Genomic DNA, 19,826 nt, shown 5'->3' with positions numbered 1-19,826 from the left:
GGTGATGGTAGTGTAGGAGGGGGTGTCTGGGTGTTGATAGTGTAGTAGGGGGGTGCCTGGGTGATGGTAGTGTAGGAGAGGGTTGCCTGGGTGTTGGTAGTGTAGGAGGGGGGTGCCTGGGTGTTGGTAGTGTAGTAGGGGGGTGCCTGGGTGATGGTAAAGTAGTAGGGGGGTGTCTGGGTGATGGTAGTGTAGGAGGGGGGTGCCTGGGTGTTGGTAGTGTAGGAGGGGGGTGTCTGGCTGTTGTTAGTGTAGTAGGGGGGTGTCTGGGTGATGGTAGTGTAGGAGGGGGGTGCCTCAGTGTTGGTAGTGTAGGAGGGGGTGCCTGGGTGATGGTAGTGTAGGAGGGGTGCCTAGGTTCTGGTAGCATAGAAGAGGGGTGCCTAGGTGTTGGTAGTGTAGTAGGGGGTGCCTGGGTGATGGTAGTGTAGGAGGGGTGCCTACGTGTTGGTAGTGTAGAAGAGGGGTACCTAGGTGTTGGTAGTGTAGTAGGGAGTGCCTGGGTGATGGTAGTGTAGAAGGGGTGCCTAGGTGCTGGCAATGTAGTAGGGGGTGCCTGGTTGATGGTAGTGTAGGAGGGGTGCCTAGGTGCTGGTAGTATAGGAGGGGGTGCCTGGGTGATGGTAGTGTATGAGGTGATGCCTTGGTGCTGGTAGTGTATGAGAAGAGAGTCTGGGTGTTGGTAGTGTATGGGGGAAAATCTGAGTGCTGTTGGGGTGATGATAGTAAATAAAGGGGTATGTCTGGGTGCTGCTATGGTGTTGGAAGTGAATAAGGGGTTGTCTGGGTGCAGCAGATGTATTAGTAGTATATGATGGTGGATGCAGCAGATGTATTAGTAGTATATGATGGTGGGTGCTGCAGGGGTGCTGATAGTGAATGATGAGTGTTGTGTCTGGACTGTGTGTTGGTGATGAATGTAAGAGGTGCTGCTGGGTTGTTGTTGGTGCATGACAGAGGAGGGAAGTAATTGGTGAATGAGGGGAGTGTCTGGGTATATACAGTATGCGTGTTAAAAAAAATTATATATATATATATATATATATATAGTTATATATATGTGTGTTAAAATATATATATATATATGTATTATACACACACGCATATATATTTCAACTTTTATTGATAGGGGCCCCCACAGGTTTGTTGCCCAGGGGCCCCCACAGACCTTAATTCAGCCCTGGGTAAATCCGGGGCGCCCTTAGAGTTAGCCCCGTGGGGGGGGGGTTTAGCTTTAGGGAATCTAGTGGGGTTAGGGTTAGGTCTTGGGGGGGAGATTAGAGTTAGGCACCCTTAGAGGGGAGGGTTAGTGTTAGGCACCCCCAGAGAGAGGTTAGGGTTAGGCCCCCCGGGATGGTTAGGTTTAGGGAGCGGGAAGGGGGGTTAGGGTTAGGCACCCCCCGAGGGTAGGTTAGGGGTAGGCACCCCAAGGGGGTAGGTTAGGGTTAGGCACTAAGGGGGAAGGTTATGCGCTCATAAGCGGGTCGATGGTGAGGGCCAGCGCATGTGCAGTGCTCGCAGTGCGCGTACGCAGGCCCCGGAGCGAGTGACAAATTCACAAACAGGGCGGCTGTCGATGTTGATCGACAGCTCGCCCAGTTTTGTAGGTGGGGTGGGGGGTGGCCGGACAAACGGGGGTGTTCCTGAAGGAACGCCTGCCATTTGTAGGCTGCCCTACTGACATCACCAGTGATGTCAGTAGGGAGCTTCCTGCTCTGTTAGAGGAAGCTACCTGGGGCTTGTGGTAGACGAGACCCTACCGCAAGGGTCTCGTCGTAAGCCCCGATGGTTGCGATGGTCTCGACCATCGCGACCATTACCTGGGCACTCGCTAAAACTGTGGGTGGTAACCCACAGCTTAGCGAGCGGCCAGGAGGCCGGCTTTCAAAACAAAAGCGGCCGCCCTCATTCAGAGTGAGCGCTCGCTTTTTGCGAGCGGCTCTGAATGAGGGCCTAAGTATGCATATACATGGCCTTTCTTCAAACGAAGATCTACATAGAGTGTAATGTAGATACACATGTATGAATTTATGTGAATTAAATTTAAAATAACTTAAGTTTGTAATGTGACAGGTAACTTTTGCTTAGGTTACAATTATATACATATAAGCATCCTAATTGCAGAAATTGCTTAACATAACATACAGCTTGCTCTACATAGCCAAAATAGTACACAGGTCTGCTATGAAAAAGCTTTTTTTAATGAATTTATGTGATACTTATAGATTTTTGGCTTCTGAACACAAAAATGACTCCCGATTTTACATATCACATCATGTTTTCCTGCAAAACATCTATTTATGCATAAGTAATTTTTTTCATATTCTTTGAAGTAATAAATGTATTCTGCCTACATTTATTATAAAACATTGTCTTAAATGAATTCAGTCGGTAGTATAGAACGTTGCAATTAGTTCTCGTCATAAAACTTCCCCCCGCCCAGTGCCAGATTAAGGTCCGCATGGCATGGAGCTGAAATTTTCAAAGGCCTAAACCCCATACTGTCTGAAGGAACATTGCACACACACAACAACTACAACTACAAGGTGAGCTGGCGAAGGTGGAACCAAACAGATGCAACACAGTTTTGTCCTGTGCCGGCTCATTTTAACCCCTGCCTACCACCACATACACACACATACGCACTACACACACATAGTACATATACAGTACACACCACTCATACAATACAAGTGATTTCAACATTTTTAGGCAATGTCAAGGATCCAAACTACAAATAAATTGTCAGGGAAATGCTTAATAGTTACAAAAACCTTGGCTGCAATATGAGTTTACAGGTACATTTTTTGAATTCCCATATTGAGCATTTCCCGAATAATCTCGGAGACTACAGTGAAGAACAGGGTGAACAGTTCCACCAAGACGTTAAAGATGTAGAAAGAAGATACCAGGGTCGTTGGGACATCAGCATGATGGCTGACTACTGCTGGATGATACACAGAGATGACACAGAAAAAGCTTATAAGCAAAAAGCGACAAAACGAAGTTTGAAGACAAAAAAACAAGATATTAATGATTTTTTCAATAATTATGGTTTTGTTTCTATTATTGTTTGATTTTATTGTTATTTTATTATGTAATTAAGACAAAAACACAGTGATATCATCTACACTTCTTCGTATTTCACAATAAATATGTCAAAAACAATTAAACTTCTTGTTTTTTATTAAAAATATATGTAACTCCCTTATAGGTAAATGTGGTAAAAAAAATTTAATATACTATTTCTTGATGTACACAGGAGTATAATTAAGAATATAAAAGTATTATTAAAAAAAGCTTCAATACCTTAAATTTCGCAGACCTGTGTTATTAAAGGACACAATAATTATATTAAATTTAGAGACCAAATCCCCATTTTCCCTACCCTTTAGGGTCCGCACCTGGGACTATTAGTATTCATTGATGTCATGTTGAAGAATTACAAGGGGATTATATGTTTTTTGGCACCTTGATTGCACGTATTTGGAGTTATTTCAATTTATTTAGAATCAAGAATAACATTTAATATGACTGTATGTGCAGTTATTATGTTTGTTTTGTATAACTTTCTCTGTATAGTTCCCTTTTATTGTACACTCTGTTGCTTAATAAAAAAGTATATAAAAAAAAATGTAGGGGCCAAAACAGACATTCATGGAATTTAAAGGGTGTATCAATTAAGATCTTCAAAATAGTTCAGAAACAGAATAGGAAAAATAATCAAAATACAGAGGGAATGCAGGGAAACTTAGGTCCAAAAATCTGAATGTTAGTGTCATAAAAATATCTGTAAAATATTCTAAGAAAATGTATTCTGTTTATGAGATTATTAGATGGTCTAATTAAATGGCTGCACTGACTTCAATGTATTAATTAAGTAGAGATATTTTTTAAAAATGTAAGTATTATACACTAGTAGTGATATTTAAGTTATGATATTGTACACTGTACTACATGCATGATTCTCCAGTATTGTACATTAACTGAGTATTATTAGATTTATTAAGAAACATTGCCTGAATCAATAAGGCCTAGTTGTGTTTTGTTACCATACTCAGGAACATTACTCTACATTTGGTTTAATTACTTTATTTGTGTCCCTCAGGTGAAGATTTGGTTCCAAAACCGCAGGTCAAAGTTCAAGAAACTTTATAAAAATGGTGAAGGACCTGGATTGGAGCACAGCCCCAATAACAGTGATTCGATGGCTTGCAACTCTCCTTCATCCCCACCTCTGTGGGAAATCAGCAGAAGCCGAACCCCTCAGCAACCAAACCTTCCTCATTGCACATCTCCAAGCTATGTTGAGAACTATAATCAATGGTTTAACCAACAAAACCAACCTGGACCTCATCTACAACCTCCTGATGCCTTGCATCAACCGCCACCTAATACAGTGTATTAAGTGACAAAGACTCTGAAAGTTGCTCAAATGGGTTAATTATCACATAACCCACTTTACCCTTATTAAAAAATTCTATGGACTGTGTTTGGGCTACAAACTAAATATTTAAGTGGTATTGGCGGAAAAAGACAATTAAGTCTGAAATCACAGATGATTATGGATTTTGAAAAAGATTATTGAAGGACAAATCGCTCAGAGCAATTGGTTTGGCTCCTCAAAAAAAGGCATATGGATGAACATTGAATGGAAAGACCTAACTGTGGATGCCAAAGCCAGCAAACACAGAACAAATCATGCTCATCTCTTAAGTATCTTACTCGACCAGGTTCCTTTGCTAGATCATAGGTACAAACACATGTCACAGTCAAGCCCATAATTTCCTTGTTTGAGGTATTCATAGCAATGCAAGGCAAGAACAGGTTATGTCTGTGTCCACACCGCTTTTGATGACCAAGATAAATTAATATCTCGGGACACTTTCTCTTTGATATTCCAGATCCTAAGTAGGTCACATTGAGACTTGGTAGTTTAACATATGACTACCCTTTACTAGTTTGTAAATGAGGCCATAGACAATAGACTGATATTGATCTTTGCAGTTGCCAGTTTGAGAAGTTACAAGGCTTTCTACTTGAGATGTAAATTCTTACTCATCAAATCATCATCACAAAAGACAGGGATGCTTTTTTTTTTTCTAAGAATTTTGACTTTATTGCCTCCCATTGTGTTTGAAATATTTAACTAGAGATTGTGCAGAGAGGGTTTTTAACTTATTTTTGTAATATTTTGGGAAATGTATGGAATTGGAAGAATAACTTTCAGATTTAAGAGGAAGGGGATCTGAGAATGTTACTGTATGACTGCAAATTAAAATAGTGTGTTCTGCTGGATAAGCAGTAGATTTTGAAACGTGTTGTATATTTTTCTGTACTATGCCAGTATAAGATTAGATAATGAATGATTTTTGTGCATCTGAGTAAATGTGTTGATTTTATGAGTGTTTGTATAGAAAGTTAGGTAAATCATATGATACTTGTATTACACTATCCAAATCTTAGAACACTTTTTGGGTCTCAGGGCATTTAGGGGCCTATTGATCAAAAAATATTTGCAGGATATCCCTGGAAACATCCAGTTTTGGAGGGTATGCTCAAATATTAAGCATAAGTCTGCAACAGTCCCTCTATTTCCGACAGCAGAAGTAGCCCCCCCATAGGTTTCAATGGGGCTGCTAGGCTTCGCATTCCGTAGCTTGGACCCAGTAGCTAATGCCATCTTCAGATGGATTTAATCGCTGAAGCCTATGGACTACAGTCCTCTGAAATTTCCGAGAGAGGAACCCTTCCTGGCAATGGCCATCACACTTGTGTGGTCAGCAAATAGCTTATGTGCAGTTTATCTGCGGGGTCCTGAAAGTCTCCTTTCATAGCCCCTGTCCCTAATGTGATTGATTTTTAATACAGTTTCACAAATCGCAATTTCTTATTGGTGCAAATAGCAGCGATAAAAAAGTTATCATATTAGGTCTAAGACAAAAAGGTAAATTTTGGAATGCAGCACAAGAAAGGCCAACAGATGATATAAAAGCTCAGTGTATAGTGTTATAGTAACCATTTATGAATACAGACGGATATTCAAATTTATTTCTGAGTATGCAGTGGTGGCCAATTTGCATGCTACTCTATCTTGTTCCTGTGCCATTTATTCATATAATTATATTACCAGGCAGCGTTTGTTATACAACTTCTATACCCCTTTATACACTGGCCATATAACCCGGGTTATTGCCGTGCCAACCCGGGTGTCGGCTCAGTGTTCAATGACCCAGCAATCTAACCCAGCTAGCGAGAAGGGTTGGACCCGGGAATGACCCGGGTTGCGGGGCAGTGTAAACAGGTGACTGGGTCATCCGACCTGGGTCCTGTTTACAGCATAGGAATAGGAAATGAACAGACATCATCTCCAAGCATCGGCAGAAATATTAACAATGCACCCATGTGCAGTGTAAACAGTCCGACCAGGGAATAGCACGGGTTGTAGCCGAACTGTGAATGGGGTCTGTCCTGGGTCTGTCCCAAGTTGGAACCATGTTCCAAGTCCAGGGTCAGACCTGGACCTTTGGTGTAATAGGGTATTACACTTGCCAAATAAATGGGGTTATTGCTGTGTCAACCCGAGTAATGGCTCATTGTACATGGGTCCCAAAAATTAACGTGACCTAGCAATCCAACCCTGGTGGCGATAAATGTTGGAGCCCCAGTGTAGGAACAGCCGGCACTTCGAGATGATATCATCTGCAATGTTTTGTAGTTGTGGTTTTCACAATACAGCCTGCTGCATAGAACCAGCACAGCATATATTCTGTCATATACATTTTGCTGTATTATATCTGTCCCAGAGTGGGAGTTTGAGTTTCAGGGTCACAATTTTCGTACACTTGGAGTTGGCATATAACCATAATAACAACGCAGAATCTAATGTATTGGTGACCTTAACCAATAACCCCAGCAAGGAAGTTCGCTGGCCTGATACGCTTGTCGTGGTCCTCTGTTCTAATGTATGGGCTGGTAGGTTTGAAGGAACAGTGATACTGGTCGCCAGGAGGTGTACTGACGTAGTCCACAGGAATGGATCAGAATCAGACAGACAATGCCGTAAAAAAGGAGTAGAGCAGAATAGGGTCAGAGGAATAGCCAAGGTCAGAACCAGGCAGTCACTAGGAACGGTACCAGGGGAGAGGCCAGGAGAATTGTCAGATGAACCAGATCAAAACTCTAGGAATTCTACAGGAACAGATGTTTGAGCAAAGATATGGAGCCTAATACTCTGGCACTGATCACAAGATAATCCCTTTTATAGGTAGGGGATTCATATTTGGCCCAAAACGTGATGCCATGTTCAATGGGCCTGTTGCTTTAAATTCTAAGCAGATTGGCACACACACCCCTATGGGAGCCCCTGTTGCCGGGAATCACACAGCCGCCCACAGCAGCAGTCAGTGAAGAGCTGTCTATCACTGCAGCGAGAGACCTGGGGATGCCAGGGAGAACTTCACTGCAACAGGCATCAGCTGGCACTGGCCCTCAACAGAACAGCTCCAGCCACAAGGGAACAGAGCTGCCGGACCCTGGGCCATTAGGAGCCGGGCCACACCCAGGGAAGGGGCTGTGTCCTAATCACGGGAGGCACGGCCATGCCCCTTTAGGAGTTAAAAAACATTTGCAGCGCTGGGCTGGGGAGCGCTGTAAGCCCCTCAGCCCTGTGTAAATCCAGGGGGGGCACGATCAGTGTGATCACTCCCCCCACAGGCAGAGGAGACTGCTGCTGTCTCCCACTGCAGCCCAGCACAAAGCAGCATTTGCTGGAAGAGGGGGGGCGGCGTCAAACCCGGGCCCCTGCCAGATCCCGCCAACAAGCCCGGGCCCAGGTAATTAGTACCTGCCCTCCCCCCCTCTCGGAGCCCCTGGCCAGACCTAGTAAGGAAGAACCGAGCTGTGACAGTGAGTTTATTATGTATATATATATATATATATATATATATATACACACATATATATACAGTATATACTAGCGATAGTCTTTTTAACTAAGATCTTATAAGATTGCTTTTTAGACGATGTCAACACAAAAAGATTTATTTTTGATGTGACAAGCAAAACGGCCATGTAAAGTTGCCCATGAGAAAAACAGTCTCCACTTAGGTCAACTACAGCCATGTTAAGTGTCTGTCCCTGTGCTTTATTTATTGTCATGCTAAAGCAGACACTTACTGGGAATTGGACCCATTTGAAATTAAAGAATCTTTTTTCACATAAATGAAATACAAATGTTATATAAAGGCAAAAACTTAAATTTTGTATCAGTAAACAGGTCTTACAACAGTTTTTCTGGAGAAACCGGATAATACATATCAACCTCTACATGGTATAAAATAAAGTCCATCGTTGTGATCTATCTTTAATGGAGTAGGCAGCATCAGTCAAGAAAACGATTGGTCGTCCATTTTTTCATTGACTTGCTTCACTAAAATCGTTACTGCTCGGCTCCCTTTTGTCATACATTAATGTTTCATACACCTAAACCTTTCTCGACAAATGCTCAACAGAATACTAAAAACGACTTCAAAATCCGTCCAGTGGTGTGTCGTGCTGCCAGTCAGAGGGTGACACACACAGTAATAAAAGCAGGTGTGTGCATGTGCCCTACACTTTCCCCACACCCATATAACAAGATACACTTAAATAATTCTCCTCCTACTCGTCATGCTTCAAGCCTTTACTCACACTCCAAGACCTATTTACATGATTTAAATAAGAACACTAAGACGACTCATATAGGAGGGAATGTATTCATAACAGTGTTTTTTTGCTGCCAACATTTCAGATTCATTTTATGATACTGGATGCAGCATATGTGTTTTATTTTATGCACATATAGGGCAACTGCCATAGCAGCCCAGTCAACTGCTGTAATTATCTTTACATTCTGTTCCACAAAGCGACAGTGACGGGCAGTATATTTTTCTAATAATACTACAATTCTACATCAACAAAGACATAAAAGGACAGTAACTATTAGTTCCTGCATAGAAAACATGACCCATAATTTTAGTACTACTAGTGAATTGGAAAACTGAAATTTATGTTGGCTGCAGTACTCTGGAGAGCTTGTCGGCAAGAAGCAGGAATTGTGCCGACTGTGTTAGCTATAAGTGAGCCGCTGCTGTAGTGCAACTTCATACAAATGTTAAATTTACAGAATGTTTTGCTTAGCTTGTAAGATACTTCTGTCCATTAACATGGGAATTGAGATTTACATAGAAAACATTTTGAACCAGTTTTTTCGGTCTGTAGGGTTTTCTGTCAATGCTATTTTTTATATGTTCCAACAAGGTGGAAATCACTAATTTAGAGGCTTATTTATTACAGCGAGAAAAGATGTGATTTCACCAGAGATTGGACTTCTCCCTATTCATCAAGCTTGCTCTGCTGGTAAAATCCTATTTACCATTGATAGCAGTGGTACAAAGACTGCCAAAATCCTGCTATTGCTGGTGAAAGTCAAAATGCTAAGTGACTGATTGATACGATATCACATATTTTATATTTAGTGCTTTAGGTGCCCGTGAAAATTTGGTGCACTAGTTGACCACCTTAGTTGGTTTATTGGTAGCTAACAGTGCACTTTCCTTTCAAACAAAATATATAGCATTTCTTGGAACCATAGTAAGGGTATGCAGCCACTGTACCTCTGTATCTGAGATAAATACAATGCCACATTAAGTAAATTGATTTGCTTGCAAGTTGCAACATGACCATATACTGTAGTCAGGAATAAAATTCATGATTTCCTGTAGAAGTGTACAGTCAGTTAGATCTATCTCCATGATAACAAACAGATATTACCCTACACACACCAGATTGCATGTTCGTTAATATCCACAATCCCCATCACATGTATCCATACTGTACATATGGTGCTGGGGTAGCAAATAAATGCAGATTCAGGGTCCAAACATAAATGCAAAAACTGGTGCACTCACCAGACTTACGCAGAACAGCTATTTATTTACCCATCAAGCAGAGATATATAGCCATCAACGTTTCGGTCCTAATTTTGACATTTGACAAGATGGAAGTGGGCAGTCCAGAAGCTTACTGAAGCAATTCACAATGAATTGCGTCATAGTGGCCATGCAAATCGTAGTATTATTCCACATTTCACATTGGGTGGGGTGGCGGAGCCATGATGACACAGCTCGTTGTGTAATGCCCTTCGAGCCTTCTACCTGGACCTCCTCTTCCAGAGAGGAGCCGAAGATCATATAGCAAGATTGAGACAAGCATACACAATGACACATTTGTTCCTTACAATATGCATTCATTGCTTTAAATGTAACACATCTTTTAAATCAGTGCTTATTGATATTCTCTACAATTGTGGTCTAAACAATGTACAGTATACGTATATAATATCTAGTGCTTGTACAGAATTAATGAGGTTTGCATTTAGATAGGAAGCGGTTAATCCAAAATCACCACCTCTCCTGGAGGAGTGGAGTCACAGACAGAAGAAGCAGACAGACTGGAGACAAGGAAGGAAAGCAAGAGAGGGAAACAGAAACAGAAAATAAGTGACTAGAAGGCCAGAATCAACTGAGTATATGGAGAGACTTAGGGACGTCCATCAAGCGCTTCTGTCAGAAATCAAACAGCTGTTTTTAACAATGAAAGTCTAATGTTGCTTTGCCTTAAATATCAAAAAGGTAACCACCAGCGATAATCCTAACCTATATACATGTATATTAGGGGAGAGCGGGTTCGGATTTCTGAAATCCGAACCCCCCCGAGCCCCCCTGATCCGAGGCCGATCCGAGTCATGGTGCGTACACACTGGGCGATTAAAGTGGACGACTGAACGATAACGATATCGTTATCGTTCAGTCGTCCACTTTATCGTCCATTTTTAACACAAAAAAGATGACCGATGACGACGACGCGCGTTCCCGCGGGTCGTTCGTCATCCTCGTTCATCGGGCTGACATGCAGGCCAACCTGACGACCTCGTCAGGTTGCTGCATGTCAGGGAATGGGTGAGAGAGCCCGGCGCTGAACGATATCGCTAATGATATCGTTCAGCGGCTGTGCTCAATGTCATGAACGACATTGAGCACAGCCTGCCGGGGACACACTAGACGATATCGCTCAGGGAGCATATCGTCTAGTGTGTATGCACCTTTAGGCTCGACTTTTCCCGCCTGACTCGGATCTGAAATCGAGGAAAAACGTCATCATCCCGCCTTCCGGGTCTCGCGGGTTTTGGATCCTATATAAGGTACCCGCGTCGGCGCCATTTTCTCACTCGGCTGTGGACAGTGAAGAGGGAGGGTGGGAGTTAGGGCTGGCTGGGCTGTGTAGTGTAGTGTAGTGCAGAGTAGTGTTGTGCTGTGCTGGCTGCGCTGTGCTGCTGTTGTCCATAGGGGCTGTGTCCACTACTTCAAAGTCCATAGGGGCTGGCTGTGTTGTGCTGTGCTGCTGTTGTCCATAGGGGCTGTGTCCACTACTTCAAAGTCCATAGGGGCTGGTTGTGTTGTGCTGTGCTGCTGTTGTCCATAGGGGCTGTGTCCACTACTTCAAAGTCCATAGGGGTTGGCTGGACTGTGTTGTGCAGTCAGTTGTCCATAGGGGCTGTGTCCACTCCAAAGTCCTGTGCAGTGTCCCAGTCCTAAAGGGGTGCTGTAGTGTTGTCCAGGGGGTGCTCTGTCCATCAGGGGTGCTCCCCCCAAGTGCTAAAAAAATAATATTTTTTCTGTGTTTGTGAATTGTGTGCGCAGTAGCCGCACGTGCATCAACAAAGTAGTGCCAAGCGTGCGCCTGTGTCATAAGTAAAGGGCCGGCTGGCTTGACTGTTAAAGGGTGCTGTAACCCCCAAAGTACACTCCAAACCAAATAAAAAAATATTTTCTGTGTTTGTGAATTGTGTGCGCAGTAGCCGCACGTGCATCAACAAAGTAGTGCCAAGCGTGCGCCTGCGTCATAAGTAAAGGGCTGGCTGGCTTGACCGTTAAAGGGTGCTGTAACCCCCAAAGTACACTCCAAACCAAATAAAAAATTTTTTCTGTGTTTGTGAAATGTGTGCGCAGTAGCCGCACGTGCATCAACAAAGGAGCAGCGCCAAGCGTGCGCCTGTGTCCCATAAGTAAAGAGCCGGCTGGCTCATTTCTTAAAGGGTGGTGTAACCCACAAAGGCCCTCATTCAGACCCGGATGCAAGTGGCCGTTCGTATGTTGGGCGAACGTAAAAAAATATTTAAATTCAGGCACACGCTCGTATTTTCGTTCGCATCAAAACATCCTCCCCAAACTCAGGCGACCCCTCCTCTAACTAACGAGCATGCCAAATAGCGAGCGTACATCCCCGAAGTGGTTTGAAGGGAACGCACGCACTAGTACTACCCGGAAGTTGGACTGTCACATTTCGATTAACTGCTCATTTATTCTGCCTACCTCCCTCAATCGTAACATTCCAATCAATATATCAATTAGCTTAATTGTTTTTTTTTTTTTTTTTACACAATGCAATAAACTTTATTTATGTCCGTGTTTGTGTTTACCCGCAGAATACGTACGGCTTAAACATTCGCTTTTAATTGTCAAAATACATGTTAGCCCCTATTAAATAATTGGTCTATTTGTTTTTATACCCGCATATTTCCTGGAGTTCATTTCTTTATGTAAATTTGCTTACGCATGTCACTGCATCAAGCCTATCATAAGTCTCCACAGATTTCTGGCCCTGTCGAACACATGACTCATACACTAACCAATAGAATTGCTCCTGTTAATTTCCTAAATACATTAGCCAATCATAAAATTTTGGAGCACTTTATCAAAAATGATTTTTAGGAAAAACTCCATTGCCATCATGAGAGCCTCCGCATTCACCAGGCGCGAGCTGCTGGTGCCTACGGAGGTGATGGATAGGCGGATCACCAGCCAGCCTCCACCCATCACCAACCGCGAGAAGCGATCCGCATATGCGGAGGTTCGGGCCCGCCTGCGCTCCTTCGGCTCACGCCGCCATATCAGGCAGCTGGAGCGCAGGTGGTCGGACCTGCAACGGCGGGCGCCCCGCTTGCTGGCATGCTTTCGCATGCAGATCGCTGAAAGTAAGTTTAATGGATTGTGGTTTTCATGTTTGTCTTTGTGGCCCTAACTGCATGGCCCTGTTTTCCCTGTATTTCATATTTATTCATTCTCCTCATATCTGCATGGCCCTGTTTTCCCTGTATTTCATATTTATTCATTCTCCTCATATCTGCATGGCCCTGTTTTCCCTGTATTTCATATTTATTCATTCTCCTCATATCTGCATGGCCATGTTTTCCCTGTATTTCATATTTATTCATTATCCTCATATCATTTTTTGTTTTGTTTTCGGGGGTGCATTTGAAATTGTTTTTGGGCGCGGATTTGTGTTGGAACTAACCCCAATTTGTTTCCCATCTTTTAGGGGCCCAGCGAAGACTACGCCGTCAGCGTCCGGCCAGACGACGATCACGGCCACTCTCCCCAACCCCCAGCCAACACTCCAACTCCACTCCATCCCCTATTCCCCACTCCTCCCCAGCCTTCCTACACCCTCATCCAGATTTTTCTGGCCTTTTTCCCCTCCGTCCCAATTCCCCCTCTCCTCCAACCACCCCTCTTAGAATGACCCCCTCCCCGGAGTCGGTCATTACCCCGCCCTGATCTTTGGGGAATGGACCCACCTCCGAGGAGGACGATGGAGGGGCTTCTGTAGCTGGCGTTGGGTCTTCCGGTATGTTTTTTTTTGCAGTTTTTTATCGTCACAAACTGTTTGTATGTAATCATGGTTTTGTTTTTTTTTGTGTTTATTTTACAAAATTTTGTGGTTTAGGCCGATTGCCGTAACCTGTTACTGCTGTTTTCAACATACACATAGCACACCTGTCGGAATTTGGACATAGGCCTTGTATTTTTGCCCTACACCATTTTAGTTTGATGAGTTTTAATGCAGTTTTTTTTAAATGTTTTTTGTGGAGTTTTTTTTTTTTTTTTTTTTAATGTGGTTTCACTATTGTTGTATTAATCCCCACACTTTTCTCACCCACAGAGGAACAGAGGCTTCGGGCCAATTTATCCGCCTGTGTGGCCCAGATGCACACCAATATCATCGGGGTGCTGGTGGTCCTTGACCGTATGTCGGTCCTCCTTAGGGAGTAGTTTTTGATTTTTGGCCCATTCTGTAAATAAATTGTTTTGTTTGAAGTTACGTTCTGGCTCATTCGTTTTTTCAAAACCACATATTGTTTACCCTGACATAAGTAGAGTGTTCCTGCAAGGATTTCAAATTTTTGTCAATAATAAGAGTGTGTGTTGTATTTTTATGTCAAACAGCCACAAGAAACACCTAACAGTACAAATCTGATTTCCCTTTTTTGGTGTAGTCACAATTAGATATTTCTACATTTTACAGGTTCCTAGTTGGTGTGCAAGCAGCTTAGGGCAATATTACGAAGCAAAAGGATTGTACAGGCTTCCTTTTGGTGTTGGTTTGGACCCTGAATAAAGAAAACATTTTTGCTCAAATGGCGTCAATACTGGATTACCCCTTAGTCAAATGTAACGTGTGTGAACCTGGTTACACTTGGTGGTAACGTTCCAAAAAAGGGACAACATTTCACTCTCAAAACATTTATTATCAACATAACTGAAAAATCAAAGTGGTCACTCACAAACAAAACACACAGTGATAATCTCAAATACAACACATACCAAAAAAACCACATCACAAAAAAAAAATCAAGAACTGGTTGACGAAGGACCATGCCAACATGATTCCACATATATGGCGTGGCAATAAGGGTTCCAGAATATATCCCCAAAATATCCACATACAGGTTTTGTAAGGGTAGCAGGAAGTAGTCATCGTTGGAGTGCCAAAGATTATGTAAAAAAACAGAAGATGGAGAAAAAAATTAGCCAAAAATTAGATGTTCTCAAACAAACCCAACCACATTAGGTATCAACACTGTTTTTTTTTTCAAATAATTACCTAAAAAATCTGGCCACCACATCATCGCGTATGGCCCCCCCACATACTGACCTCCGACCAACCTCGGGGGGGCCATCCTCAGGTAAGGCATCCTCTGGCTGCATTGGGACCCCACTCCTTATGGCGATGTTGTGAAATATCCCACACAGGACCACAATTTTCAAAACCATATCCGGCAAATACATGAGTTCGCCACCAGAGCGGTGGAGGCATCTGAATCGGCCTTTTAAAAGGCCGATACAGCGCTCCACCACTTGCCTGGTGGCTGTAAGTGCGGAATTATACTCACTTTGTGGCCCTGGTGTGGGAGCCAAATAAGGAGTGAGCAGCCAGGGCGTGCAAGGGTAGCCACTGTCTCCTGTGAAAATGAAAAGTCAACATCAGGCTCACTCTGTATGAAGCTTAACATTGTTATGTACTAAAGGTCTCCACTTACCCAGAAGCCACGCATCACCAGCTTGTAGGTTGGTTAATTTGTGCCATATCCCTGATTGCCGGATGATGAAGGAGTCATGTGCACTTCCTGGTAATTTTGCATTCAGGGACAGGATCTGGAGGGAGGCATCACATACCACCATTACATTGAGGGAGTGATAGTGTTTCCGGTTTCTAAATATTGCCTCCAGCCGTGCTGGAGGCTGAAGTGGTATGTGAGTACCATCCACAACCCCTATGATGTGTGGGAAGCCAGCTATTTGGTAAAAATTGGCCTTGGCCACACTAAGGGCACCCATATCCAAAGGCATTTGAATAAAATGATGGAGGTGCTTGAAAAGTGCCTCCATCACTGCCCTCAGGATCCGGGAAAAGGAGGATTGTGAGATGCCCGCCACTATTCCCACCGTTGTTTGGAACGATCCTGAGGCACAGAAATGTAACACCGCCATAAATTGCGTAAGTGGTGGAATTGCTGTAGGACTGTCAATTTGCCGCTCAAGATCACTCTCTATTAATGAGAGAGTGTCTATGATGATTTTTGGAGGAAGACGGTATCGTCTTAAAACCTCATCATCTGGCATTCCAAAAAGGGTGACACGTGTTCGAAATATCTGGGGCCTTGCACGCCTACGATGCCTATGCCTGGGACGAGATTGAGGTTGGTCGGCTTCCGGGAGCAGGGCCAGAACAATCCGACCCATATCAACCTGAAATGACAACATTGGAATGTCAGCCTTTTTACCCCACCCATTAAAAATACATGTAACTTTGCTTGAAAATACCATCCATTGATGCTTACATGCCGGGGTATTGTCATGATATGTTGTAACTGCAAATAATAACATCAAAAATATACATAATTTTATGCTGGCCATGTCATTATCACAAATTTAAGCAAGACAAAACATAAAAGGGGACACACACACATTTGGGCAAAGAGCAAAACGACGTTGCGCACACTACGTCAAATTGAGGCCAAATGTAAGCAACCAATGCTCCAGCAAAAATAAAACATTTTTAAGGGATGAATACACATTTCACAAAGCGCTAATTATTTTGCAAATACAAGGCACAATAGGAAGTAGTAAAAATGCGCTAATTATTTCGCAAATACAAGGCACAATAGGAAGTAGTAAAAATGCGCAAATTATTTCGCAAATACAAGGCACAATAGGAAGTAGTAAAAATGCGCTAATTATTTCGCAAATACAAGGCACAATAGGAAGTAGTAAAAATGCGCTAATTAGTTCGCAAATACAAGGCACAATAGGAAGTAGTAAAAATGCGCTAATTAGTTCGCAAATACAAGGCACAATAGGAAGTAGTAAAAATGTGCTAATTATTTCACAAATACAAGGCACAATAGGAAGTAGTAAAAATGCGCTAATTATTTCACAAATACAAGGCACAATAGGAAGTAGTAAAAATGCGCTAATTAGTTCGCAAATACATGGCACAATAACGCCGCATAAATAATGTTAAAAAAACACAGAGTTCGAATTTGCTAAAAACAACGTTACATGTGGAAGGCCAACCAAAGTTGCATACAGACAAACAAGAACATTTCCTAAACAGTTTAACAAATGAACTTACAAAGAGATAATATATAAGAAACCGGACCAAAATGTCTTTGGGGCAGAGCCAAAATAAAACCTAAGAGAGATGAAATGAGGGGAAAAACTTATTAGAAAAATCGACACCAGAATGAGAGACAAATTGACCCAAAGTTAGACTTCCCCAAACTTACCAAAACTGGAAACGACCAAAGAATTAAAAATGGAAAAAAAAGGAACGGAAAACAAAGAAACCCCCCCCAAAAAAAACAAAACACAAAAAACGCAATCTCCGACACCAGCCAACAATCAACTCCAACCAACGTAACCTCCAACATTCAAAAAACGCCACCTCGAGTCGAGACGCCCCAAGCCATAAATAGTGTTTCGTTTCCCGCACAAATTAAGGAAGGATCAGAGGAACGCACAATCAATGATGCGGCCGCAAAATAAGGACGCATGTATAAATACGTCACGAGACAATAACACAATTCTGGTGTATTTCTAGTTTGAACATCACACATGGCTACAGACCAGGGAAACAATGGACAACAGTCAGGCGGTAAGTATTTCATGCATTTTGACTCAATGATTAATTAGAAACATAATATTGTGCAAGTTGTGAAGTTGAGAATTCTGCAAATTTACCCAAATAGGTGAGGAGGATGACATGGAAGAGGCTGCTGGGCCCAGTATTCCGGGCAAAGCTGCCAAAAAGAAAAGGCAGCCACAATTCACAAGAAAGGGGATGGAGGTTTTGATTCAGAAGTGTGTGGACATCCTGCCACAGGCAGACTGAAATATGAGTGCAAGCCAGAAGTGGAGAATGTGGGAAGAGGTAGCCGTGGATGTCAATAGGGTGGGTGATTATGTCCGTCTAGCCCGGGATGTCAAACGGCGGTAAGTAAACACTTGACCACCCTAAAACCAAAAACCAAATCAAATAAAAAGTAATGGTTCCAATTTAACCCACAGATGGCAAGACTTCAAATATCGCCTGAAACAAAAAATGGCAGACAGGGCTAGGCATGCAAGGGGGACAGGTGGAGGTCCCACCCCTGTGTCATTGGAGTTTACTGATTTAGAAGAGCTGGCACAGGGGTGTGTGCAGCCTGTAGAGGTGTTTGGCGGGTCCAACATGGATACGGACATGCCAGACTTTGCGGCTCCTCATGTTGTCCCAGGTAAATGTTGTGATGTCACCAACTGTGAAATGTTATTGTGCCAATATGTAGATTCTAATGTGAGTCTTTTCTCATTTTTCCAACAGAGACACAGGCGGATGAGTCTGCTCCAGAGGGGAGCCTTGGCCGCAGAATTTCTGCTGGCTCTGCAGGGGAGGAACCAGTACATCCGGCTGAGGACCCTGCAGAAGCCAGTCCAGGGCAATCCCCCTCGCAGGCAGTGTCCCTCCTCACAGAACTCAATTTTAAATCGGATTTCCATACGGAGATTCTGCAGAGGATGGACGCCAGTCTGGTACGGGTGGCTGAGGCCCTGGAGCAAAATGCTGCGGCCAACGTGACCATTGGTCAGGCCCTGGCGGAAAATACCAGGGCCAACATCCGCATCGCCACTGCCCTGGAGCAGCTTGTTCGCCAGCACATGGTGGAGCCGACCTCCCTTCCTGCCGGAACATCAGGATCCTCCACCTCTGGCACAACATCAGCCAATCCTCCAAATGTGCCTAGCCCTGTGCCTAGTCCAGAGGCCACAACATCTGCCTCTGGACAGGCCAGCCCGATGACATCCCGGACCCGGTCTGGCGCCCTCCCTCCCCCAGCCAAACGGGCGAAAAAACGGTGACACCATTGGCTACTTTTCCCACACTCCTTCTGTGCTTGCCTCATATTCCTTTCTGGCCAAAACTTCCCTCTCCTTTCTTGTGAATTGTTTTTAATTTTTGCATTTACGTTTACCCAAAAATTAGTGTTTGCACTTTTAATAAATATTGTGGAACACTGCCAAAAATGTGGGAGTTCAATATGTGTATTTTTTTTTGGGTGGATACCAATAAATTTACCAGAAATGTACGACTTTGTATTCTGACATTATAGAAAAAATGGGTTACTTTTAATCCGGGCCCACAAGCCAACAACGTTCAAAATAAAAAATTACACATTGAAAAAAAAAGTGCTCGTTAAGGAACGTTACCTAAGGAGGAAAAAACACCTTGCAAACACAAAATGAGGGACCAAACCTAAACATGATGACATTATTGTTACAATAGTCCAAAAACGAACACATTGCGGCCAAAATACACCCCCACAAATGTATGCTAATTGATTGTGTAATCCAGACATTAGCAGCTATGATTTCCACCTGCGTTCGGTTTTGTGCTATCCAAAAAAACTGCTTTCAAAACACATACCAAGCCGGTTTTCAATCCAACACTAATTGAGTTTCTGACAAGCCGTGATTAATCGATGCAACATCGTGGAGTGCCGGGACGGAGGAGAAGGCCATCGCCACTGTGGTCGAGTTATCCAGCCCCTAAGCTGTGCGAGCATTTTGAAGGGAAAGAGGATCATCCAGTGACGTATGAGTTGGTACGAACACATTTGACGTTCGCATTTGTTAATGTATGTACGCCCAAAAAACGCCTCGCCACGCCTGTGTTTTTCCATCTCCACCCCCGTCAACGCCCAAAAACGGCCTGTTCTGTCAATCACATTTGACATGTCACTTCCTGTACACTATTTGACGAACGAGACAAAAAAAACTCGCAATCTGCCGTATGCACATGCGCAGTGTAACACCGACGCATGCGCGGTTACTCAACATCGGAACGCAACGAGCGTACTGCCTCTAACGAACGGCTCTGAATCAGGGCCAAAGTGCACTACTCTC

At 43.3% G+C, this 19,826-nt stretch overlaps 1 protein-coding gene across 1 annotated transcript in view; it reads left to right on the top strand.

Moving 5' to 3' along the window:
- DLX3 (distal-less homeobox 3) overlaps positions 1-5,280 on the top strand; it is a 32,806-nt gene extending 27,526 nt beyond the window's left edge. Inside the window, exon 3 of the mRNA XM_088443562.1 lies at positions 4,109-5,280. Coding sequence (XP_088299688.1) covers positions 4,109-4,408 — 300 coding nt within the window. The 3' untranslated portion in view covers positions 4,409-5,280. The remainder of the gene's footprint in view (positions 1-4,108) is intronic.
- The last annotated feature ends 14,546 nt before the right edge of the window (positions 5,281-19,826 follow it).

Source organism: Taudactylus pleione, unplaced genomic scaffold, assembly GCF_031769625.1.
Source record: "Taudactylus pleione unplaced genomic scaffold, aTauple2 ptg000331l, whole genome shotgun sequence".
In the NCBI taxonomy this organism is placed as follows: Eukaryota; Metazoa; Chordata; class Amphibia; order Anura; family Myobatrachidae; genus Taudactylus; species Taudactylus pleione.
Note: the sequence above shows the minus strand (reverse complement) of the source record. Positions and strands in the feature narration are given on the sequence as shown.